Source organism: Dermacentor andersoni, chromosome 7 (assembly GCF_023375885.2).
Source record: "Dermacentor andersoni chromosome 7, qqDerAnde1_hic_scaffold, whole genome shotgun sequence".
NCBI lineage: Eukaryota > Metazoa > Arthropoda > Arachnida > Ixodida > Ixodidae > Dermacentor > Dermacentor andersoni.
In genome coordinates this window covers 121,359,247-121,386,111 of record NC_092820.1, presented here as the reverse complement: position 1 = coordinate 121,386,111, position 26,865 = coordinate 121,359,247, and the positions used below count along the sequence as shown (strand labels likewise).

Sequence of the window (26,865 nt, the reverse complement as noted above, 5' to 3'; positions counted from 1 at the left end):
CCAGATGTTTGCCTTCCAGCTCGTTTCACCAAAACACTTTGCACATATTTATCAATCTTGCAGGAAATGTCCAATAAAATGCGTCTCAAGATGTAGGCAGCGTGTTTTAAACATTACTACGTTCTGTAGCGTTTTTCCTTTTGATGCACTATCTTGGCATTCACAAATATGTACACAGCACTTGAAGGGGTTAACATTATGGCTGTGTGCTGACCCACAAGCTGTAGCGGCATGTAAGACAGTGTCTTGTGTATGAATTCACAAAAGTGTGCTTTTGATACTCTCACCTTTTAAAGCACATGCTAAAAGTCATGTACACGATTTTCCTGAGGCACTTGTTCTTTTCTTTCCTTTTCTTTTCTCAAGGAGCACTGACCTGCTTCACTTTCTGCAAGTCTCGCAGGAATGCCTTGTCGTTGACCAGAGGCTTCAGCTTGGTCAGCTGCTCCAGGTGCACGATCCAGTCCTCGCCAATTTTCTGGGGACAACAGATACGAAGTTGACAACTTCAAACCCAGAGCTGATAGGCACACTGAGTCAGTTTCGGATCAGAAGTCTCGAGTGAATTGAAACATGGGGCTGTGTTCTCGAATGATTGCTTGCAGAGGTACCTTAACTTTTGCATGATGAGGCATTCGGTACAATGCCTCATTGGAGTGAGGCATTCTGCCTGTCAACATATCTAATCAGGAACTGCTGAAAGTGATAAACCGTGATATCATGAAGTAACATTTCACACAAAAATGCATTCGTTGTGCCTGATATTCGTTATAAGCACATATTTATTGCACACTGATATCAAGAAAATTATATTTACGTAATTATATCTGATAATTTGTTACATCTGTGTTCTTTATAGTATTAGGTTTCACTGTATAACGGCTTTTTTAATATGCCTAAATTCAGATTATGACATAGCAAAACTTCAACACCCAAACAGTGATGGTTGCAACTATACCAAGCCTGTGGCATGTGGCGTGGTTTGTGTCACAGCCTTGAGGTGTCGCCACCATCGAAACGACGACAGCCCACCACTGGCAGCGGTAATCGAAGTGCCAGCTGAGCCCTTGTATTGGAAACTTTATAATGCTTCAAACCAATATGTAAACAGAAACATTTCTCTTAAATTTTAAACTCTTCGAAGCAAATTGAGCTTAAAGGCTGAAAACCTTTATATCGTGACTACTTCTGGAATGGATAACCGCAAAAAAGAGAGTAGGCAGTCTGGGCCAGAAGAACAGTGAATAGAATACGCCCTTGTGAAAGCCACCTGTTTATGCTCAAATCGACCTGCAGTTTGTTGATTATAGTGAACGAAGTGGTGTGGCATTGTCAGCTACATAAGCGGAGGAACTTTAGCAATATGCCAGCTTGCAATGTGGCCGGATGCATTTCTTCATTCAGTGGCAGACAGATTCTGTTCACTAGAGGTGTTCGAAGAGACTGTATGTAGTATCTTTCTGCACATAAACACTTAGGCATGTTGCACACCAGTATATCTCCCGAAATGCTATTTACAGGCTTTTACTTCATGTAAACATCGATGCTGTGATAATAAAGCTGTTCATTTGGAGCAAGTTGATGTGATTAGCACTGCCATTTCACTCAGCCTATGCAGCAGCACCAACCTTCAAAGGTAAATGTACAGGCTAATTTATTATGTGAACGAGATGAAATTGTCGTGTACCTACGGGCAGTGCAACAGCAACAGCAATAGCAGACGACGCTGACTTCAGTCGTCTGCTGTGCGCTATTCCTCACAACCGTCATTGTGCTTTCAACCCACATTTAACTTTCCAAGCAACTAGAAATTATAGACATCGCCTGTCATTTTTAAATGTAGATTATAAGTGAATATATTCAAAACTTCAGGTAGTATTAGTAGGTGAACATTGTTCTGGTATCAGTGCAACTACCATCACAATCCAGGTGGCACTAGCGTTGCCTGCAAAAACCAGCCCCATTGTCCCTATGGGAATGTCACGGCCTTGCCTATACACTGTGCTTTTCAAAAGAAGAAAACTTAGGTCACTGTACAAAATTCATTCACAATATTGCATTTACATTTAAGTGCACTTGTCGCATTTCATGCATCTCTGATATACAGGCGCCAACTGATAATTCGGACTAGACGGTGATTGCCAAACAGCCCGAATAATTGCGAGTCTGAAATGCTGGACTTGCCAGAAAATAAGAAATATTATTACATAAGTCGAAAAAAAAAACTGTGCCATACTGTCGGTTCATCGCTTTCAGGGATACCTTCTATTTCGCGTGACTAGAGCAAGATGCGTTGGCACCTGCAAGCGACTGCATCTTCGGTACAGTGCCAAGCTCGCTGTCTTATTACAGTGATAACTTGTCTGCCATCGATGCATCGGGTGATAATCACAGGAAATATTGCGAGAGTGAAAGTATCTTTTAAAATGATCCAAGAATATGACCCAATTTTGTCAATGTGTTTCTTGCTAGAATAGCAGCTTGGGCTTGTTGGTTTTGCATCCTGGTGTTAACAGTGCAAAACATAGATGGGACACGAGACGAGAAGGCGACACCACAAGCACCAACTTTTTTTTGCGCTGTTAACACCAGGGTCAATATGTTGTCACACACATGTATCTTGCCTTTGTCCCAGACAATTCATGCCCACATTGTTGTAGTGATGCCCATTTTTATGCTATTCCTTTCCATGCTTCGTCAGTCAGTAGTCAGAACAACGCCTTGCCCATGTTAACAGGATCAGCTGGCCATGAATGGCAGACGATAAGAGTGACATAGAATCAAGCGGAAAGCATCGCTACAAAATCAAGGCCTGTATCTCAACTGTTGCCATGCTGTCATGACACCGAGACGAAAGTAGTACGGTCAATGCATCCATTGAGTCTTCATCCCTGGCAACATAACAAAAGTTGACAGCAATGTAACAGCCAATTTGTCATGTATTTCTTCGCAACAGCCACTGTCCGGCATTTCGCTTGCACGGGTGTCGAGTGTTGAGTTGATATCACTTGACACTTCTTGAAGAATTTGCCCGGAACCGTGTTGCTATACAACACGGTTCGGCATTTACGTTAATGAAACTCGCATGACAAATCACGCAAGTAGCCTTTACAACTTACTGTCTTGGCTTAGCTTGTCCTGCGGTTTGGGCGCGGTTGGCGAGTGCTGCCAGTGACGTATCAAAACCCAAATATCCCTATTCTTGCTCAATTCAGTGGCCAAATTAGCATGCAGTCGTGCAGTTGGTGCCCAAACTATTGCACAGCACACTGTAAGGTGTCCAAAATTTCGGTCGGAGGAGCTGTTTGAATAATCAAGCATGTCCAAATTATCGGTCGGGAACTGTAGTTGCGCACCAAATGAGATTGCACATGCCACAACCAAACCTAGAAAAAAAAATTGCCATGAAGTGGCTGCAAAAGGTGAGGCTCACATCGGCAATGAGATCGGCCAGGCTAGGGTTGCAGAGCAGGAGCCACCGGCGGGGAGTAATGCCATTGGTCTTGTTCAGGAAACGCTCCGGGTACATCTCGTAGAAGTCCTTGAACCTGCAGGTACCAGCAGCAGGGGGCCATATTTTGCTTTCAATCTTTTTCCATCCTCGCATAAAATACATAATGCTGAGCCCAAACTATTGCTGGTGTCAGCCATTTTGTGTGAAAGATGAAAAGTGAATGGGATCGAAGGATATGAAAATGATACACGATACAGTCCCAGGCATGTGTTTCAGACGATGCTCCTCACGGCAAGCATGCAGGGACACTCAGTAAGGCAGTGGTCCAATACTCACCAAAAACAGCTAAATAGGTAGCTAAGTAGGCAGCAGCCATCTTAAGTCTCAACACAATTTTGACAAAGCTAGCATAGAAAGCAGCCTCGCAAAGACAGCATCCAACTCAAAAACAGTGCAGGCTGTCCAGACAAGATGGCAGCTGAACAAATTATTCGGGAACTTGAAGGGAAGGTCGCCTGCGCACAAGACAATGCAGTAATGGTTTCTTAAGTGTTTAATGCAGGCTATGTTGTGTTTTCATAGGTTTGCACACCAAAAAAGTTACAATGAGCATTAATATGCACTTCACTTAGCTTTTTCTTGTTGACGCAACGTGAAGTCAAGTCTCAGACATGTATGCCAGGTCTGGCCCCCATGCCACATTATGGGTTATACTTAAATCTTCCTACAGGGTGTTTGAGAATGCAATTACAAAGAATGCAAAATTCTTGAAAAGGAAAAGAAGAAAGAAAAGCACGTTGTCGCATCCGCCAGTGTGCTGGACACCTTTGCCACACCAGCCTTTGTGCCACGCACCCCTCACGGGATGCCTTTGTCGCATGACCGGCCTTGCATGCCTCTCCCGTTTTCCTGTCACCCCTCTTAACATTGGCGCAGTCGACCTGTGTATCGGAGGGGTGGGAGGGAGATGGGAGAGGGGTGCGTGATGTGTAGGGCGATGTAATGAAGGCGTGCCATGCGCGGTGCAATGACTGGTGTGGCGAAGGTGTGCGGCAGGCAGGTGAATGCGGAGGCTTGCATTCATTTCTTTTGCTGGATTTCGCTTTTATTTTTGGCAGTGACACCCAGCGGCCAGATTTGTTTGTTATAGCCAGTAGTGTGGCATGGGAACATTTTGCGTCTATTTTACCGTGTAACGCAGGCAAATGTTCACGGTGCTGGGGCTGCTCATTGTTGTCCGAGCATTGTTAAAACTGGTAATGCCATAAGTGGCTTCGACTGTAACTTTTTTAAAGATTAAAATGTGTGATGTTTGTCCCCTGCGCATTTTTTCATGCAAACCGGTTATAACAATGCAATTTTATTGGCATTTGAATATTGTCATAAGTGGGTTAGACAACTTAACTATATTGGTTGCATAGTGTCCATTGGCTCTAATAATAAAAAATTGTTCAGAGGTGGCATGACAACAGGCACAGTTCTGGCTCATGTTAATTTGTGCGAAAGCAGACGGCTTTGTTGTTGAACCGCAGTTTGCAGCGCATATACTCACAAGTCCTTCTTGAGAATCTCGGAGTGGATCCGTGCCACACCGTTGATCTTGTGCGAACACACGATGGCCAGGTGAGCCATGTTGATGCGCTTCTCACCTTCTTCCTCGACCAGCGACATACGCCGTAACCGGTTGAGGTCCCCGGGGTATTTCTTGCTCACGTCCTGGAAGAAGCACGCTTGCAAATTGACCGGCGTATGGTGGAACCAGTCGGTTAGAACGGCACACCAGACACAAGGGTATGGCAACCGTGGTGAATTGTAGGCATGAGCATGCATTATCTGGTGAAGTAAGCCACACAGTAATGCTGCATTGTATGCTGCCATATAGACCATGCACAGTCCAAATTTGTTATTGTTTTACTTTGTTGTTGCTTAATAGTTATTGCTTTACTAAATCTTTCACTAAAACAAGAATTTTCTTACCAAATCACTTTTTGTTTCTTTTTTGTAATTATGTTTTGCGCTGCCAGGTCAGCAGCTGCATGATAGTAGAAACATTTTAAGAAGAAGCTTTGAAATTAGATCTGCTACACTTATTGGCTTAGTGTCCTACAAAAAAGCATCTTCTGTACCCTTCAGATCAATATTCGGTAAATTAAACTTGATAAACGAAACTGATGATGTGTGGCGTTTTATGGCGCAAGGGCCAGTTATGGCCAAAGAGCGCCAAGATAAACGAAACTTATTTCAATGGTCCCTTAAGTTACCCAGTTAAAGAGAGCACACTATACTTCATTATATTCATGTTGCTATATCAACTGTATAACAGCGTAATAACAAATAGTGCTGAAAATGACATTTCAATGCAAGTTACAACAAGGATCATCATAGTACTAATCATCATCCCATTCAAGTCAACTGTAGTACAAGGGCCTCGTCAAGCGATCTCCATCACTAGTTGTAACTAAGGATAAAATTGCTACTTGGCTAAACTGCCAAATACACTAAATTACAGACCACAAGCAAATATCACAGGCTCACATGCAGGCTACCTAATACAAAGCTTGCATTAGCCATTTTGTTTTGGCATTGCTTTGAAGATTTTTCGCATTATCTCACTTCTCATAATTTGTGACACTTTGTTTAGCGTGGAAGAACAGTAACAGGATTTTAACAGTCGGTTATTAGTTCAGTTAACAGTCGGTTATTAGTAATTAGTTTGAAATATTCGACGATACCAACCATTTCCTTTTCGAATATGAATGCTCAGTGTCATATTCAATTCGTGTTCAAGACTTTAAATATTCGAAACCCCTAGTAGATAGGTATACAGTCAGCGACTGATTTTACGGACGCCCGATTGTTCGGACGCCTTCATGGCACCGCCACATATCCTATAGAGTCAATATAAGAACGTGGAAAATTTCGGAAGCAATAATAAAAAAAAAACATTCCTCGTCTAATTTGCCGGATTGTTTGCCATGACCGCAGGTCCGAAACGGCAATAACTGAAGCCACCACCGCTGCCATTTTTATTACCTTGCCGCCTCGAACCAGCGCTCTCACATGCAGATCTGCTGGCAGCCGTGGCCACCACCGTGGCAACACTGGGCCTAGCTACTTCGACGTTCGCTACCAAGCTGCTTGCTGTTCGGTGGCACGTTTATCATTAATACAATTCGCCGCTGTTAGCAGTGGCGCCGACTCTGCCTTTGTAATCCTGCTTCGAAGCTTGGAAAACATGACGCGTTGCATAATGGCGGTTCCTGAAAGTCAGCTTCGCATCCTGCTTCGAAGCTCGGAAAACACGATACGTTGCATTATGGCGGTTCCCGAAAGTCAGGTTCGCCTCATCTATGTTCGCCTCACTACTACGCGGCAACGCATACGCAATGTGCTGCGGTGAAGCATATTAAAGTGGGAGGGGGCAACTGTTACGGGCACGGCAAGATTTCTTTAATTACACACACATGCACCCGCCGTCGCCTATCGCAGTACGAGCACTGATACGCCTAATAAGTGTACTTCCTTAGAGCTGTTTCGGACGTGCACGTGGCGATTAGAGCCCTTGAGGGCAGAACATCCGAAAAATTGAATGCGTACGTGCCTTAAAGCACGCATTCAATTTTTCGGACGTTCTCGGGGCATGTAGGGAGTCCCAAAGGTTGGACGTTGGCTCTATTATTATAGAATGCTGTACATAATAGAGTAAATATAATAAATATAAAAATTTCATCGTAGAACCTTCGCTCTTTAAATCTGATTCAAACTTTTGGCTGTCCAGGAGCAGGGTATTTTTGAGGCGGGAATATTCAAAATAAGCCCGTTTTTCATGTCATCCTCGGACTGATGCCCACTATAACATTGTGCCAACGACTGATGCCCACTATAACATTGTGCCAACGACTTCTTTTTATTCATGACTGACAAAAAAACATTACCGCATTCCAAAACTGCACAGAGGCCGGGCTACTACGGATGCCACAGTTGATGGCCCCAGATTAATTAAGACCACCCGGGAGTATATTAATGTGCAGTCAAAGCACACTACACGAGTGTCGTTGCAATCCACCCCATCGGAATGCAGTCATCGTGGCTCAGAATCAAACCCAGACAATCACCAGAATGCCATATTCGCTTATTCACTTTGGCATGTCATTCGCCAATTTTGATCATGGTATAAATGCTCCCCGACCATGTGGTACCCACCATGGCTGTTCAAGGAACCCGTGAGGTAATTACTACTGCCGAGACACAGAAACACTGACTGAATGAGATTCATGATTTAGCGAAGTTTCCCGCTGCAAGTACAATTTTGTCACATTGAGATTCGACTGTACGAGACTTACGTCAAGGAAACGGGCGTTGATATCAAAGATGATCTGCAGGTGACGCGGAAGTATGTTCTGCAACATGGAGCATGGCCAGCGCTCCAAGGCCTCTGGCAGCACCGTGTGGTTCGTGTAGGCACATGTCTTTGTCGTCAGTTCCATAGCCTAGAAAAAAAGCAGAAAAAACGTGAACGAGTGAAAAACCCTTTGTGCAAGAATGAAAATTGTTTGCGCCCTCAGTGCGAAAATTAATTAGGCCTGATCTCGGATAATCAAAAGAGATGTGTTTTCAACACAGTCGTCTAGCTTTACAGTGCACTTTTGTCCGTCAGTGAGCAGAACTCCAAATTTTGACCGCAGAGATTTTTTTTATGCGAAGCATATTACGAGAGCTCAACCCAGCTCCTCAGGCGCGGCGGTGTCGCCTTCAATACCACGTGACACCGTGACGTCACGACAGAGGAGAAACTGGGCTCCAACTCGCGCCGTCGCGGCGGTATATAAGCAGCTGCGCTTGCCTCTGCTAGACACTCACGAGGTGAGATGCCTCCTGGAGACAGAGCTGCTCGTTGGAATGAGAAGCGAAGGTTGCGGCGTGCTACAGAGACTGATTTTCTAGGTGGCTTTGGCTCAACTCTTGCAAGATGGGCTGGGTGGGAATCGAACCAGGGTCTCCGGAGTGTGAGACGGAGACGCTACCACTGAGCCACGAGTACGATGCTTCAAAGCGGTACAAAAGCGCCTCTAGTGAATGCGGTGTTGCCTTAGAAACGAGCTGTTTCTAAGGCTCAGGCGTGCGTCGCTTGCTCAGGCGCACATTTCGTTGCCGCGCCGAACGCTGCGTTGCTCGACGCTCACCGCGTCGAATGCGGGGCGCGTAGTCGCTGCGCCGTAGCCCATTGTCTTACACCCCTTGGCGGGTGTAACTCTTGAAGGCGAAGCAGAGTAACGCATGAGTTGTTTCTTCGTCTAGCCGAACCAAATATAGCCAAGCAACAGCAGTTCACCAGGCTAAACAGTGGTTCAACAACTAAAATAAAGGCTAGTATGCTTCGCATCCTGGGCTTAACCTTAGCTAAGCCACAGCCATTTTTTTACATCGAAGCTGTTTATGGTTAGGGTTTCGTGCATTTTTCGTGTCCGTCAACAAATCTGTGCAAGCAGAAACTATCATCATCAGCAATGGCTCGTGCCACTGCTCGTGCATTCATAGTCTTCTTCCACAGCCGGCTCCAATGCCGCTCATCATGCCGGCGTTCCTATACTGCTCCTCCCTCTGCAAAGGCGCCGACGGCACTGGCCCGCTGCCAGTCGGTGCAGTGATTTCAGTCTCAATTCATTGCATCAATATATCGTGAAATCAAAGCACAAATGTATAGAACGAATGTATAACGCAAATGAACACAGATGTATAAAAATAAATGCGCCTTTTGTCGCGATGACCATCGAACAAGACAATAAATGCGTTTGTATATTTGTTCCAAATCCTCTGTCACCTCTTTGTCGTGTGCTACACAGCTTTGCTGGTCATCCCACCTTCACGAGTGGAATGGCTCACAATTTCTGTAGCCCTCTTGCAACACCTGGCAAATGTTATTATTGCATTTTCTACCAATGTAACCAACAACGAGCTTGGTCATCATAAGGAAATATACAGTAATGAAGAAAAAGATATGATATTGCGGCTTGCAGTGGAAAATTTATTACCCATTTATCTATGCTATCCGTTGCTGTTTATATTTCTTCAATATTGTCAAGTGATATTGCTAAAGAGACAGAGATGGATAATATTTTACTTATTAATGGTGCCATAAAGCTCTGCTTGGCACTTTGTCAATTTCATGGCGCTCACTGTTGACTATATTTCAGAGTTTTGGTGCAGGTGGACATCTGTATGCTTCTTGTGTGTTTCTTCAATTTCTGATTTATTAAAAATTCACTAGCTTGCTAAGCATTTCACTTGGCTACCCTTGCCAGTTATCGTCAAACACCCTCCCACTGGCAAGCACATATTTTCACATGCTGGTAGATGCAAACAATTTCCTTGCGATACATTCTTTGAATACGCAAGCTGCATGATGATGAAGTACTTATTGCCCGGTTCTAGCTGTATTGCACATCACAGCCCCAACTTTTTTAGCAGTTTAGCTCAGAGCACCGAAAACACTGGACATTATTTCTTTTTGTTCACTTCTGTACCTCGCGCTATGAACTAGCATATCCATCATTTGAATAGCTATGAATAGCGTGCACAGGACAAGGCAGTAAAATTAAAACACATACAAACAGTATGTACTCTTCGTGTGTGTGAATTTTATTGTCTCGTCTTCTGCACACTATTCATTGCTATTCAAATCATGCCCCGACAAGCTCAAAAAGCAATGCTGCTATATCCATCAGCTTGCTTCTAGTTGCAACTTCCGACATTAGGTGGCAACGCTTATCAATTTTAGTGGCATTGTGTGTTTCATTTATTACGGGCTCGTCGAATGCTTGCATTGGGAATGTGGCTGCCTGTACTATGCATTACTGAAACATTTCTAGGAAGTTTGGTACAATTTCCTTCATTTACCATGATACAGAAAGGGTTAGGTCACCAAAGAGAAGTGCTAAATAAGTTTAGACTAATAAATTATGGTTTCTGAACTATATTTTCACCAATTTCACTGAAGAGGTTGATCATTCAAAAATTAAAGGAAGGTCAATGTTTCATTTTACTTTCATGCTGCAACCCTAGTGCCGGTATGTCAGCAAGACATCATAGATTCCATTATTCTTTTTTTGTAGTCTTGCCATTATGGCTCTGTAATAGAATTTAGAATAGAAAGTTAACTGGGCTCAAGCAGATGCTGTCAAATCCATAATGTCAGAGCAAGCTGGTGTGAGAACGTTAACGTGACGTCGCCACCAGCCTTTCAGTTGCAACTGCAAGCCTCTTCTCATGGTAACTAGTAGGTACGTTCCATTTGCCTGCGCCATCTGAACCCATTTATGACAAATGCGCACTGCCATTCGTTTCAGCAGTGCAGCAATGGCACCCTCTAAACCGTGGCATTCGTTTCAAAAGGTGCAGGAAAGGTGAAGGGCTATTTCACGATTTTGCTGCACCGTCTCTACTGTCGGTGCTGGCTTGGAGCACACATACAGGCATGAAACAGCAGGGCAGCAGATGACACAGCACACATGCTCAGGCGCCGTTAAAACCCTGCTTATCCGAGTCTGCCCTGTCTACGCAAGCGCGGGTGTATTTACGCTTCAGAAACCGATCATACCAGCAGTTCAGGACCTCTAAAACTTATGCACTCCGTGCACATTAGTCCAGAAAAACAAAAAGCCTGCACCACGTCTACACCTTGGCTTTTGTTTCAAGTGTTGCCCTGTGCCTGCACCCAAAGAAATTGTGCTGCGCAATTAACTTCTCGTGAATCAGTGAACTGGCCTCACAGTGGTGGCGGCAAATCGAATGGACCTAGTGGCTTCTTTGGAACCATAAAAGGGTCATCACAGGGTAAAAGGGTCAGCACAGCAACCCAATGCTCTAACCATTGTGCCACACACACAATTGCATATATACTCCTATCATGGCAAAGCCTACTGGCTCCTTGATAATTGCCGCACGTTGATCGGAATGGTTTCCATACTATGGCACAACGAGAACTGGGCCAAGAAGCAGGTGGTACATATTGTGCCAATGCCAGCTAACTCTTTGCTATGATAGCTGAGTGTTGATTTCCATACTATGGCCCATGCCTACAACAGGGCATCTACTAAGAAACGGGCGGTGCATTTAAAATAGATCAGTAACCGTTGCCAATCCCCATTCATCATCTTAAACCTCAACTGCTGCAGCGTTGTCAACAAAGTAGAACAGCTTGAAGGCCTCCTTCGCTTGCTTGACCCCGATATTGCAGTATTGACGAAAACCTGATTAAGTGAAGCTATATATGATAGCGAATTTGTCCCGATAAAATACAGAATAATGCGCAAAAATCGTGATGAAAGAGGAGGGGGCGTAGCCTTTCTTATGAAACATTCCCTTCAAATTTTAAGAATGCCGGACACCTCGGGAGTAGAAAGCGTTTTCTGCAACTTTTGTATTAACAATGTCAAATACATTCTTGGTACTGTATACAGGCCCCCTAACTCGCCTGTTGCAAACTTGGAATGCTTAAAAGAATACATGTACACCCATAGAAAACAAGCAGAGAAACTAATCTTAGCTGGTGATTTTAACCTGCCAAATGTTGACTGGAGCACATTCACGTCCCGCTCCACCACAAATATTGATAGTGAAATGATTGATATTGCTTTTAATTTTGACTTATTACAGGTAGTTAACGATTTCACTAGAACCCACAAAGATTCAGTATTACCGGAATTGTTCTCAGGCAGATGACACATCTGTAATTGATACACTAGCATTTCATCAGGACGACTTTAAAAATAACACTGCTAGCATGAATGATCTGTGGCTTTTATTTAAAGGCGTTATATTCAACTGTATGCAACAGTTTGTTCCGAAGGTTGTGAGGAAAGCTATATGTCAGAATCCTTGGATTTCCCGGGGGACGTTGCGCAAGCAACGCAAGCTTAAACAGCTTAAAAATTAAAAAAAAAATGCAAACTTGTTCAAATTCTGTAAGGGTCATTAAGGAAGCGTCAAATAAGTTAAAACAAATGATCATAAATGACAAACAGAATTACTTTAATGTACAGCTTCCTAGTTTTATGAAAACGTTTCCAGGGAGATTCTGGAGGACAATGACTCATTCTTCTTCCCTGTCTGATATACTTATAATAGACGGTAAGAATGTACAAGATGAGCCGGTTGTATGTTCTCCTTTTAACAATCATTTCTGTAGTGTATTCACAATGAATGATGGTTGTCTGCCTTCTTTTTACATGGATTTGCCTTCCATTCCTGATATTGTAATTTCTGAGAATGGTATATATCACTTACTGTTAAAAATTAATGAAAAATATCCCACCAGTCCAGATGGTATACCAAATGCCTTTTTAAAACGCTATGCCGAGTGGTGTGCGAAATACTTGGAAATTTTGTTTAGTAACTTGCTTCAGGATGGCATACTTCTGGATGACTGGAAAACAGCAATAATCTAACCCTTACACAAATCAGAAAACAAGCATTGTGTAAAAAACTATTGACCAATTTCTCTGACTTCAACAACATGCAAAATTTTCGAACACACAATCTATAAGCATGTAATCGGTTTCCTTGATGAGCAGTGTGTAAATGCTCAACACAGATTTCGGCAGGGCTTTTCCACCAACACTCATTTAGCAGAAACAATTCACGATTTTGACAACACAATAAATAATGGAAAACAAACCGACGCTATATTCAAACCATTGGACAAAGTAGCCCACAGCAAATAATTTTACAAATTCAGTTTTATACTTAGAAACGATACATTATTAAAATGGATACAAGTGTTCAGCACAATGCGTTGGCGGGCTAGTTGGTGCGAATCCATGAATAATTTGTTTAGCGCAAAACGACACGATTTTGAAAAAGAGCCGTGACACCACCGCCCGAGAGTTATCGGAAGCTTTTTTCATTCAGTCATTGGGGTCACAGTGCATTAGTGTGCCTTCCTTAACCTTGTACAGCGCTGAATTTGGTTTTTTGGATTCTGTCGCATGAGTGCGCTCTTGGAATCGGATGTTGGTGGCTCCACCGCATGGTGCTCACTGCGCATGTTCCTCTGGTTTGAGCGGTCTATAAAGGAGTGACGCAATAAAATGATGTCAGTTGAGAGTAGCGCCTTGTCCTGTTGTCTTTCTTGTCTCTGTCGTTTTGCGCTAAACAAATTATTCAGGGATACAAGTGTACCTAACCAACAGTTTCCAATTCGTTAACATAAACCAGACTTCCTCCAACACATTACCTGTTGCCTCTGGTGTTCTCCAGGGATCCGCGCTGGGTCCTCTTTTATTCTTGCCTTATATAAATGACATTGGCAATAATCTATCTGTCAAAATTAAACTTTACGTGGATGACTGTATACTATATGACGAAATCGACTCGCCCCAAGATCAAATCAGGCTAAATAGTGACTTTGGCAAAATAGTTGCATGGTGCCATCAATGGCAAATGGCTCTTAACTATGGAAAAACCGTCTTTATGAGAATGACACTAAAAAAAGCTCCTTCTCTTCCACTATTTTGCCCAGAAAACTTGTATCTCCGAAGTATCTCACTATAAATATCTCTGTTTACACATCTCACAATTTTTCATGGTCCAAACATACTGACAATGTAATGGCTAATTGTCTTTGCGAACTGACCTTCAACCTCAGCCAAGGTCAAACTGGGACTTAGTTTGCCACTAGCAACAGCTGCTGCATACACCGCGCAGGCGCCCATATCTTTAAAATGATCTGCAATGTGGACAAAGTGCTCGGTCGCATGGGCCTCATCTTCAAAGTGATCTGTGATGTTTACAAAGTGCACCAAGTGCTGGTAGCTTCGTATGCACTGAGCTTTCGACGCTTCGTCATCAGCCTGGCTACGCCCACCGCAGGGCAAAGGCCTCTCCCATACTTCTCCAACTACCCCGGTCATGTGCTAATTGTGGCCATGTTGTCCCTGCAAACTTCTTAATCTCATCCGTCCACCTAACTTTCTACCGCCCCCTGCTACGCTTTCCTTCCCTTGGAATCCAGTCCGTAACCCTTAATGACAACTGGTTATCTTTCCTCCTCGTTAATGCCCATGCCTATTTCTTTTTCTTGATTTCAACTAAGATGTCATTAACTCGCGTTTGTTCTCTCACCCAATCTGCTCTTTTCTTATCCCTTAACGTTACACCTATCATTCTTCTTTCCATAGCTCGTTGCGTCGTTCTCAATTTAAGTAGAACCCTTTTCGTAAGCCTCCAGGTTTCTGCCCCGTACATGAGTACTGGAAAGACACAGCTGTTATACACTTTTCTCTTGAGGGATAATGGCAACCAGCTGTTCATGATCTGAGAATGCCTGCCAAATGCACCCCAGCCCATTCTTATTCTTCTGATTATTTCAGCCTCATGATCCGGATCTGCAGTCACTACCTGTCCTAAGTAGATGTATTCCCTTACCCCTTCCAGTGCCTTGCTACCTATCGTAAACTGCTGTTCTCTTCCAAGACTATTAAACATTACTTTAGTTTTCTGCAGATTAATTTTAAGACCCACCCTACTGCTTTGCCTCTCCAGGTCAGTGAGCGTCCATTGCAATTGGTCCCCTGAGTTACTAAGCAAGGCGATATCATCAGCAAATCGCCAGTTACTAAGGTATTCTCCATTAACTCTTATCCGCAATTCTTCCCAATCCAGGTCTCTGAATACCTCCTGTAAACACGCTGTGAATAGCATTGGAGAGATCGCATCTCCCTGCCCGATGCCTTTCTTTATTGGGATTTTGTTGCTTTCTTTATGGAGGACTACGGAGGCTGTGGAGCCGCTATAGATATCTCAGTATTTTTACATACGGCTCGTCTACACCCTGATTCCGTAATGCCTGCATGACTGCTGAGGTTTCGACTGAATGAAACGCTTTCTCGTAATCAATTAAAGTTATTACGAGAAAGCGTAATTATGTAATGCAATCTAAGCGACGCTTAGTTTGCGTTGGAGCAAGACGTAGCACGAAGGTCAATTTGCTCGCTGCTGCTGCCGTGTCGAGCAACATCTGTGTGTTGTCTTGTGCTGCAATCGTGGATGCGGTAGTTGCTGACGGCACCGAGCAGCGTCTGTGCCCTTTCCCAAAGCAAGCAAAACCATGCTATCGCTCGACAAACTTGGTTTAACCGCATTCAACCATGGCAATCTTTTTTTCTAATCTCTACCAACTAGTTCAACCTCTTGTCCTTCTGAAAGATTTGTTATCACACTTCAAAAGAAATTACCTTGTTGAAATCGAGGCCTTCGATGTCTATGAAGATGCGCATGAGCTCCGGAATGGCGAGCGCCGGGTGTGTGTCGTTGAGTTGGATGGCCACCTTCTCCGGGAACTGGTCCAGGTGGGTGCGCACCACATCTGTCTGACCAAACTTGGAAGATTTGTAACGGCGAAGGATGTCCTGCAGCGTTGCCGCGACCATGAAGTACTCCTGCTTCAGACGAAGCTCCTTGCCCTCGAACACCTGGGGCAGGCAGAGGCAAGAGGTTCACAGATTGAAATACGATGAAATACAGCTTCACTGAATTCTTTGAGTGAAAATCAAAACAACACGACAGACTTTAATGCCCCAGTACAAATGACAGGTTAGGAGAGTTGTTGCAGTGGGGAGCCCCGGATTAATTTAAACCATCTTTAATTTAAACCATCGTTTTTACTAGTTTATTAGATAGCTGTCAACTCAGTAATCATGGCACAAAGTCTCAATTACTTGAGAGCGCAGCAAAAAATTGCGTTACTCTTTTTTAACAAGACCACTTGGAAATGCACACCAAATACATCACGGCTTTGAGTGTGAAAAAGGAGGCTATTGATGTCGGCAAAGCCTGGTGTTGTGGTCTTGTGGTACCAGACACCACTGAAGCAACACTGAAGCATGCACACTAATGGCCATAATGCCAAAAGCCAAGTCCATTCAACACTCGACTGGACAAGAACAAGAGGTGCGAGCAGGTTCCAAGACAAGCGCACCGTTAAATGGGTCGATTCGGCAGCTTACAAGCAACACGGTCACTATCACGACCACCACCTTGGGCTGACCAGCACGCTCTTTAATTTTCGGTGCCATGTGACCACTGCCTCTGCTTCTGCCAATGTGAATGGTCTCCTTTTTCACATCTGAAGCCATGCTGTCCTGGTCTGCTCCTTATTGTGTCCGTGTTTCACTTCGTGCTAGAAGCCAAAAAAAAATATAGCCATGCTGTGCCTGAAGTGCATTTTGAAAGGGTCACATAATAGGTACCACAATTAATTATTTGTGGAGCTCTCAAGGAATTCAGGCTTTGTATGGCATTTATGGAGTCGGCAGCCACCCAAGAAAGAAAACGTTGGGCCAAAAAATTTGCTTGTCAGTATTCATTTAGGAGGAAGCTTTGCAACAAGGAACACTTGGGAACAGAAAAATTGTCTTGCACGGCACTGACTTCACCGAATTTTATTAGGTTTGGTGAATTTAAAAGAAGTTAAAGGCTGCAAACTGTACGAGTAAATGTTTTGTTCAGGTCATCAACTTTAGAAAGATTTACAAAGAAATCAAGAACAGAAAAAAGACGAAGAATGAAGTTTAGCACAATAAATGTACAATAACAAATCATAGCGCAATTTAATAAACTGCGCATACCGATGCATCTAAACCAGACAAAACTGATTTATTATGAACCACTCTGAAATGTGCCACTAATAAGCAAATGAGACTTCTGCAATACCGTCGTCAGCATTGAAACAATTTCATTCATTGTGACAAACCAATTTGTCACATTCGTCTGTTTGAGATGCTTGAACAGATGCAGTTTACAAAAATTTAAACTTCTGTTTTTGGGTGCCAAGTTATGTATTCGTAAACTTTGTGTTGCAATTGTTTTTAACTTAACAATTTCAGACAACATAAACATACTGAAGGTCCTAAATCAAAATCCTGCTTCATACAGCCAGTAGAATTCAGCCCTCTCTCCTAAATGCAGCAAACTTTATTTGAATCGGTTCAGTGGTTGCCTAGTAAGAGTACTTATGTGTTTCACATGTACGGTCGAACCCACTTATAACAATACCGGTTTTAGAAATATATCGGGTACAATAACAATGAGCAGCCATGACACTGAAATTTTGTCTGCTCTATGGTAAAATAAACTGCTTACTACAATGTTTGCGTGCCTCGTTATAGGTTATAACAATTAAATCTGGCTACTGGGTGTCTGTGCCAAAAGGAAAAGAAATGCTAAATGTTGGAAAATAAAAATATAATGCGAATCAACCGCAGTTCACCTTGAAGGAAAACGAGCTCTTCCAGGGTGCATTAGTACACCGTGCGGTTTGTTGTTTGAGAGGAAAGACAGGCTCCCCCCGAAAGACCTTGTCTTTCTTCAATATTATCTGCTGCTGAGTTGCCTTAACTCTGCCTACACCACCTTACCCTGGTTTAGCGTCATCTTCTTCTGGTACCCCTAGACATGGTTTTTGGGCATGGAAAACAAAACAAACATACAAAAGGAATGACACATACACATTTTCCTTTTGCATGTCCCACCTAGTGCCCAAAAACCATGCTTAGTAAACCACACCAACGTGCCCAAGAATGTAAAATGCTAGTGAAAGAGTGTATGCGCATGTGCGTGCATGTCCATGGGTGAGTACGCATGTGCATGTCCATGTGAGGACGCATGTGCGTGTGTGTAAATGTATGTGTCTGTATTCGGTTTTATGCATATCTCCTATGACTTCAAAGCACCAACTCAACCAGCAAGTTTCGCTAGAGAGAGAGAGAGAAAACATTTATTTGTAATGAGATTGGGTGACACTAGACTCACATTGTCATTGGGGTAGAGCACCCTGGAGATGTTCTCTGCAAGGTTCCTGTCGAGGACAGCCTGAATGTAGTCACCGTTGTTGACTGCGCAGATTCAGGCACAACACTTGTCTAAAGTGCTGCCACATCCAGATGTGCCAACAAGAACTGACAACACAAAGCCCTCTGTGGCTCAAAGAACAATGCAACACACCATTCACAAAGCCCTCATTGAATAATAATGTGAAGCTTGATGGTATGAATTGTGCATTGCTAAGAAAATTGACACCTTTTGTCCGGTCCTCGTTTCCCTCAGAATAGTGAAAACTGCAATTAGGCTGCAACCACAACTATGCTGCTGCTGCATATCATGGTATAACACTGCAATCTATATATGATTAGAGAAAAGGGCTACAGAAATCCCTTCAGATCTTGCCAGACCACATCTCAGTGCTGACCTCTAATGTTAGATATGTTGAACTTTACACCCAATTTATTTCCACGAACCTAATTTTGGTTATACTAACAGTATTCTGGTACTGTGTTTCTTTTTACTCAGTACTGCTTCAAGGTAATTTGGAGGATAAGACTCATTAATGGCAGCCTACATTACAGATTACCGACAGATCTTAGTGCTGATTATTCAGGTGGGTTGAGTTGTTCAGGCTGAGAGAGTCTGCAGACCAACAATAGAAACCACACTCATTCCCATTATCACGAACCACGAAAAGATTACCACACAACACACTTACAGAAGCGAAGGTTGAAGTTGATGGGCGACTTGCATGACCACAGGCGCATGGTGTTGACAACGTTGTTGCGGAACCCGGGAATGGGGTTGTCGTAGGGCATGGCAAACACAACCTGAAAATTCAGGTGTAATCAGAAACATTTCATGGTTTTATGCTAAATGTCTCTAAATAAAACCAAGGTGCTTGAAAGATCACATGGTGCAGCACTTTAGCCAATAAGGACCTTACCACAGTAGTAAAACCTTAATTTGCTCCCAGATCATATTATTTTAGTGGCTTACCCATTCAATGTGGAGAAAGTGTAATCACTATTGAAGTCAAATTCTAGCCAATGTTTTTTCGTCGCTCAACAAAGTTTTGTATGAAGATGTATCGACACAGTTCTGTGGCATGTTTGTTGATTTACAATGGCCTTGTTGCATTGAAACATTGAATTACTTGCTCTTGTTTACCTTCTCTGCATCTGTAGTTATGTCTCTCCATTTTCATCATATGTCCTCCTATTTTTCTATACAATGTCTCTTCTGCTCTAACTTTCCCCTCCCATATCTCTACTCTCTTGCCCTGTATCTCTCCCATGGCCATGGGCCAGTTGAGGTGTCCCCTGTAAAGTTAGACAGTTACAATGCCCGTGGCCCTTCCTTTGCGCCTCCCTTTTGTCCTTCAATATACAATAAAATAATACTGCTGCTACTACTTAAAATCTTAAAGGGACACTAAAACACATTCTAAAGGAGCACAGTCATACCTCAATATAAAATATATATATAAAAAGTTCTGCAATTTAATGAAGTAGATACTAATTTTTCTCGCCAATATCAAGGCGTAACAAATTTATGCTTACGACTACTTATAGCATAAAACGAAAGTATTTTCGTGTAAGATGCGACTCCATTATAACAAGGCTCAACAGTGATGAGTTGATCTGTGTTAGCAAGTTATGTTTGTACAATAGCAAAGCAGCTACTCTTCAGCATCTACAGCAACCGCAAATTTCCTGCTGCCGAAATGCCGAGTCATTCATAATGCTTGACCACTATGTCACTGAAGCTCTTGAGATACCGCCAAAGAAAAAACAAGAATGCATGACATTTTAGTGCCAGAACCATCTAGTGAGTGTGCGCCAGCTTACATGCCCCACGCTTTGACTATGCATGTTGAGTTAGCGAGCGTTTTTTTTTTCTCGCGTCAATACCGAAGATAAGCCCCGAGGAAGAAGAAACACTTCTGGGACACCTCGCAAGCACATTTTCAGTTACGCATCAAGAGCAGAGAAGGCATTTGCCAAAGAAGAGAGGACGGCAGTGGCAAAGGTGGATTCTGCTTGCTCTACAAACTCACATTTCTATTGGTGTGCGGTGATAGATTCTGGCAGCAGCAGTGGCAGAAATCTGCCTGAAACCAATCAGCGCCGAATTGATTCCGTGACACTCTAGACACCGAATTTCTCAGTGCGAGCGTGCCCTTACCATCAAAGAAAGCTTGGCAAACAAGACAAGATGCAAAACAGAAGGATGGGTAGCGACTTACCAAAAGTAGTATATTGCTCTTGGTAAGACTGATGTTTTGAGTATGCCAAAAGTGTTATTTTTCAAGTCGGCATTTGCTTAGCCAACTTAGCCTCTACAGTGTCTCTTTAAAGCAACTTGTGTCAAATGCGAGTGACAGAGTCAACCGAGGCCCCTGCAGGACTAGATGCAGAATGTGCAGCCACTGACCTGTGCGTCGACCCATTTGAAGCCCTTGTCGGTCTTCTCCACACGGCCGTAAAAGTTGACAGGAATCATGTACTCTGGGCGAGCCTTCTCCCACGGGTTGCCAAAGCGAAGCCAGTCGTCTGGCACTTCAGTCTGTAACACGGGAACCAGGTCGCACGCAACAGCAATGACTGCAATGAACTAAATGTATAGAGGGGCTTTGATGCAGATAATACAACTAAGGGGACAAACAAACATCCGTTCCCAACTATACTCCCATTTCATAGCAGGCAATGCTCTGGAGGCTAGATATATGAAATATGAAAAATATTAAAGGACATAGGAAAATATAGCCATCTGTGTAGATATAGGTATCGCGCCATTATCCCACTTGTTTCATGTTCACCTGACGGTGATGTAAAAGCAGCACATCATTCATGGGGACCTAATGAGGGCATAAGAGTGGTGCTCTTTGGCACTTCAGTTTTGCTTTTCTGTGCGAAATCGGCCTGAAATCATTATTCTGCAAAATTTAGTGGCACCTACTCTTCATTTCTGGAAACAGTCATGAGTACCTTGGATGATGCACTTCTAGTCTTCCATTGCAGTCAATCGTTGGGCTGTTTTGGCTAAGAAGTTAGTCTAATTTGCATAATACTCACCTAATTGTACCTTTAGTATTTTTCAAAAAGCAATAAAGAGGAAATCATTTAATTATCTCATCTTCTGTACATCTCATCTTCATCGCTCTGTACATACGCACATGTACATATGCTGCCAGCATATTATTCAAGCCCGCATTACGCTGATCGCCAACACACCCACCTGCTCGCCATTGGTGATCTTTTGCGTGAAGATACCATACTCGTAGCGGATGCCATATCCATAGGCTGCCAGGCCTAGTGTGGCCATGGAATCGAGGAAGCAGGCCGCCAGCCGACCCAGGCCGCCATTGCCCAAACCGGCATCCTCCTCGAGTTCCTCCAGTTCCTCAATGTCCAGACCCATCTGCGCAGGCCAACGTAGAAGGCCCAAAGTTGTGGTCAACACAAGTGTGTGCGAAAAAAATGCTGGCGGTTTCACCAAAAAGGCGAAGCATTGACAGCAATAGTGAAGTTCAGCGTGGCACTTGAACTGCTCGGACAGTGTACTACCTATATGCAGGTGCGACATGTTGGCATGACGCAGCATGCAAGGCAACTCCTGCTGGGCAAAAGGAACAGCACCCTGGCAGCTACCAGGCATCTCAGGCGTCTCACAAGTCATAACGCTGGCATGATGAGCACTGCCGGTGGCATTGCAGGCGTCGCACCTCAATGATGCATGCAATGTATTAAATTGTGTTAGCCTGATGTTCCCTGCTCAGACCAGAGCACACACACAGCAGCTCAGCAGGAACCCTAGTGTGATGTATAGTGTGTGTGGGCACAACGCTCATGCCAGCAGCAGAAGGCAGAATACTGCCACTGCTCGGCCAACGCTGCGTTGACTGTGCATCCAACAGGTTCATCATTTCAACAGTCAATAATCTCCACATCTGTGGGGGCCCTTAACCTTTTAAAGCAGTTACATAACAAACAATACAGTATACAAAAAAGTCAGTTTTGTCCAAAAGGAGAATCATCGATTGCAATAGCAAATTAGTAGATAGCTGTACAACATAAGGATAGTAATTTTATCGGCTGTATAAACTTGTGAACAAGCATTTACTAACGAAATTGACAAGCATGGTGTCGCGCGCACACAAGCAAACATGAACACATCCTGATGATCTCGCACACTCCATGTTGCAATGCTGCAGTGAGGAAGTGCAGCAGCAGCAGCAGCAAGCGAATTGACCTTCATGCTGTCTCTTGCTTCAATGAGAACAAAGTGGCCAGAACACAGCGCACACGAAGCTATTAGCACTCTGTGCACTCTGTCTGCACCGCAGATCGCTTTGAAGGTATGGCCCGTGCGGCTGCACCATATGCAGCCGCCACCAAAGCAAGACCCTCTTCCCCTCACCATGATAGTGAATTAATTTGTTTTTCGGATCCCGACCACTGACGCCATAGCCAACACAGAAATGCACTACTCTACACTGCGGTGGAAGCACCGAAATGAATGCTTTGTTTCGCTGAGCTCTTGCATCAAGAGGCAGCATTCGTGGATGTATATTTATATATTTCGTGGAATTGTGCATATGGTAAACTTGCAACAATTCAAGCTCTGCCAATTTCAGATACTGGTTAATTAAATGAAATCACCTGATTTTCATTGGCCTAATGCCATTCTGCTGCATTTGGAAGCTACTCAATTCAAATATCCCCACCATCTTAATCTAGCTTTTTTGGCTGCCCAGAAGTAGGGCAATTCAGCCATTAACAGCTGATGAAAAGACATTCACGAGGTGCGGATAGGTCAAATATGCTCACTTATCGTGCTTGGACTAAGAAAATATTGGGCACCCACTAGAATAGTATGCCGATGACCTGCCTTGTGTTCGTGATTGATGAAAAAAAAAAAGTAAGTTATGCCATATACTGTTCTGAAACTGTGCTATGGGAGTGATTTAATGTGTACCTAAATTTAAGGAAATGAGTGTTCATGCATCCTACATTGTGTTTCTTTAATGTTGGGTTACTTTGAACAAAAATATGTAATTCCTAGAAACACAAATTAATGCAATCCAACTGTACTTGGAAAGCAGAGCCAGTTAGTCGTAAGTACTAGTGACAACCGGAAAATGAGGGTTTGAATAAAAATGTCTGCCATTTAGCCCTCCTCACAGAGCCTTGAACCTACAAGCAGAACGTCATGCCTGGAAGAGGCTGCAGATTGTATGAATCCAGTTACAACCCTGCCAAGCAAAAGGCACGAAGAAGTATACACACTCAACAACTACCTTAACTGCTGACATGTGTTTCCTATCAGTAGGAGGCTTTCTTCATGAAAGTCTTGCTGATTTAGAAGCTCATTGGGCAACTCAAACCTGGCTAAATCTTTATGAGTGCCCGACCCTGCCAATTCAGCAAACAAACCGGAGATTGAGATTACATTAACTGCTGCCTCCACGCAGCAGGGGTCATCAATCTTGACACTGCATGTTGAGCAGCACACATCATATCCCTACGCATCTTTCTGGAAAGCTTATCCTGAGTCCCTGAACCTTATCAATGCAGCTCTAAGTGTGCCCTGCTCTTGGCTTGGAGCATGCTAGAGAAAGGGCCTGTTTATGCCTCGAGAGCCCATGAAGGTCAAACTGCTGTTATCAGTTCGTATGAGAGGGTCTCTTATCCTCCTATCACTGAGGCCAACAACAACCAACCTAGGAGGTGTGAAGTGCATAAAAAAATTTTCATGTAGTAAATGCAAATGGAGGCTCAAGGGAATAACTCGCTTGCCTAAAATCATTTAGTATTGTTCTTTAGAGTACATTTTTAATGTCGCTTTCTGTGCATGGTAGTTGGAGGGCATGCCTTTCTCTCAGCTGTACAATTTAAAGGCCAACAGCAACGAAATTTTGCTTTGGCTGTCGGTTATAATAAAGTGGTATATATACTATCAGAATAATCTCGGCAGAACTATGGTGATTAGAATAGCTTAATTTTGGATACGATCCTTGAAATAGCAACTCAGCAATTGTGGACACCTGGTGGCCAATGTATATATGAAAGCTGTCCCAGAACCACGAACACGTGCTGATCTCGCAACCAGGCAGATGATGGCTTTTGGCGTTTTGAGTTCTAACCATTTCTGGCCACCACTGACACTGACCTTTTGTTTTTCTTCAGAGTTTTGGCATTAAAAACATGTTTTATTAAAACTTCTGCGATGCATCCATTCATATTACAAAATTTTGCACGAAACCTTCTGTATCTGCATTATCAGAAATTAGGCTTCTTACATGGGTCCACAATTTAGTTGCAGTTGACCTTCAATTAGAGCCGTGCCCACAACTTGAAAACAAGCGGTCAGTACTTTTACCACAAACCAAACATGTAAGGTAACTCTTGTTCCAACCAAGAAATGAACCAGGACATAGAGAAAAGGGGCTGTCCCTAGGTCGTACAGCTGGAAACGCTTTGCTTTCTAGCCAGTGTGCGAAAAGCTGCGGAGTCGCCGTTTCTCTACGCACCTGGTATAGGGCCTCATCGCAGGCATTCTGGATGCCGAGGTTCACCATGGTGTTGGTGAGAGAACGGCCCATGTAGTACTCCAGAGAGAGGTAGTACACCCGCTGAAAAAAAAAAAAAAAGCCCAAATTAGCCACGCATTAGCATTACACCATGGCAGGTTCACCACTCACACAACACAGTCAAAGGCTTCTGAATGATGCGTCAGTAAGGCATCCAAGGGAGAGTGTGTGTGTGTGTGTGTGCGTATGCCTGTGCGTGTGTCAAGGAAGCTGAAAACATGGTGGACTCACAAATTTTCATTAACTAATAGAATTGGGTGCAGCTGGCTGTAAATAGCATGTCATGATAAACTGTTGGCTCATTCCCCTCAAGTTTTATAAGAGGTATTACCATATTGTGGTGCACGTTGTTTAATACCAAGTTTAGGTGCAGTACACTTGTCTGTCCCCCCCAAAACAAATTGTACATGCCATCTACAACAATGCAGGACCATAGAAGCAGTCTCTGTGAAAGGAATGGTGGCAACACCTGTCCATTCTTGGGACAACAATTATGCACACTGTCTTGCAGAAACAAGCCACAGATAGCTGCCACTGCTCTATAGCAGAGAAAATTTATACTTTTTTCTCTGGCGTTGCATATTTCCAATTCTTGATTAAGCAAGAAACTGACGTATATCCATATGTGGTATTGAACAGAACACATTATTTCACCTCTGTGTGAAATCTTAGCATACATGATGCATTGATTCACTAACTTTGCGAGAGCTTTTAGTAATGCAGCTTGGAGAACCCGAAAACACTGCAGACGTGGACTGCAGCAGTAGTGCTGGTTGTGCCACTTATCAGAACATTGTTCAACTACAAAGAGTCAGAAACATTTTTTTTTTATGTTTCACGCCGTTCTCACCAAAGAGAAAAAAACAGCCACTGTACTTTAATGATTATGTTGTTGCTGCCGCCTTCATACCACCAGCTAAGAAGCAGATAGCCTTTAATTGCAATAACGGTTTAATGCACTCTGGTTGAACAAAAAACCATTGTTGCAGCTCAGGTTTATCTCATCATGATTCTGTAATTGGCAATAGATTTATGGACAAGCTAAAGCTATATTTTTTTCAGAAATGAGCATAATAGTGGCTTAGCTGTGCACTGCTGGCATTGATCAACGTTTTTCCATCCTGTTGCTGATTTTATGATTACCTTTATTCACATATTTGCTGGCCAAATATATGAGCAAAATTACTGTATAGCGTAACTGCTGTTTCAGCAGCTGTCGAATAAATAAATAAAACAAAAATTTATTTATTTATTTATTAAAAATCCTCACAGGCTCCAGCAGGAGTATTGTGTGAGGAAAGGGATTATACAATATATATCTTCATAAGTGGAAGCATTACAAAGAAGAGATAACTATTATATGAGACGTATACTAAGGTACATAAAAAAATGAGGTGATGTTACATAATAGTTAGCGGAATGTGATATAGACTATAGGAGTTAGCGAGAAGCATGCACATATTAAGAGAAAATTAATGAAAGCAACTGGTCACTGAAAAATGTCGGTTACTTCATGATGAAACTTAAAGTCATGAATGTGGACAACACTATCAGGGAGACTATTCCATAGTTCAATTGCTAGCGGTAACGCTGATGAATTGAAGGAATTTGTGTGCCCAAACATACGTTTGAAGGAGCAGTTGTTGTGTAGGCGGCGATACGTTCATAACTGTCGGGAGAGAGGGAGGGAGGGAAGTTTGGTGCTGATGGTTTATTTTATGAAATAAGCAGATTAGAGCAATCTTTCTGCGTGGTTCTAAGGAGGATAAGGGCAGAGAAGATTTAATATTAGTAATATTGGAATAATGGCTGTAGTCTTCGGCGATAAAATGCGCGGCACGATTTTGTACACGCTCAAGAGCGTTCAATAGGTGGGTTTGATGTGGTGACCAAATTGATAACATGTATTCAAGTTGAGGACAGACGAATGTTAAATATGCTAGTGATTTTGTCAAAGTAGGAGCATCATGAAGGTTTTGTTTAAGGTAGCCAAGGG

The 26,865-nt window shown here is 43.2% G+C and overlaps 1 protein-coding gene across 1 annotated transcript in view; it reads right to left on the bottom strand.

Moving 5' to 3' along the window:
• Window positions 1-26,865, bottom strand: part of LOC140219496 (glycogen phosphorylase-like) — a 52,750-nt gene that overhangs the window by 17,953 nt on the left and 7,932 nt on the right. The window contains exons 3-12 of the mRNA XM_072289304.1: window positions 24,810-24,911; window positions 21,515-21,697; window positions 20,711-20,842; window positions 18,993-19,104; window positions 18,263-18,345; window positions 15,688-15,924; window positions 7,798-7,944; window positions 5,007-5,170; window positions 3,434-3,548; window positions 377-478 (exon numbers count right to left, since the gene is read on the bottom strand). Coding sequence (XP_072145405.1) covers window positions 377-478; window positions 3,434-3,548; window positions 5,007-5,170; window positions 7,798-7,944; window positions 15,688-15,924; window positions 18,263-18,345; window positions 18,993-19,104; window positions 20,711-20,842; window positions 21,515-21,697; window positions 24,810-24,911 — 1,377 coding nt within the window. The remainder of the gene's footprint in view (window positions 1-376; window positions 479-3,433; window positions 3,549-5,006; window positions 5,171-7,797; window positions 7,945-15,687; window positions 15,925-18,262; window positions 18,346-18,992; window positions 19,105-20,710; window positions 20,843-21,514; window positions 21,698-24,809; window positions 24,912-26,865) is intronic.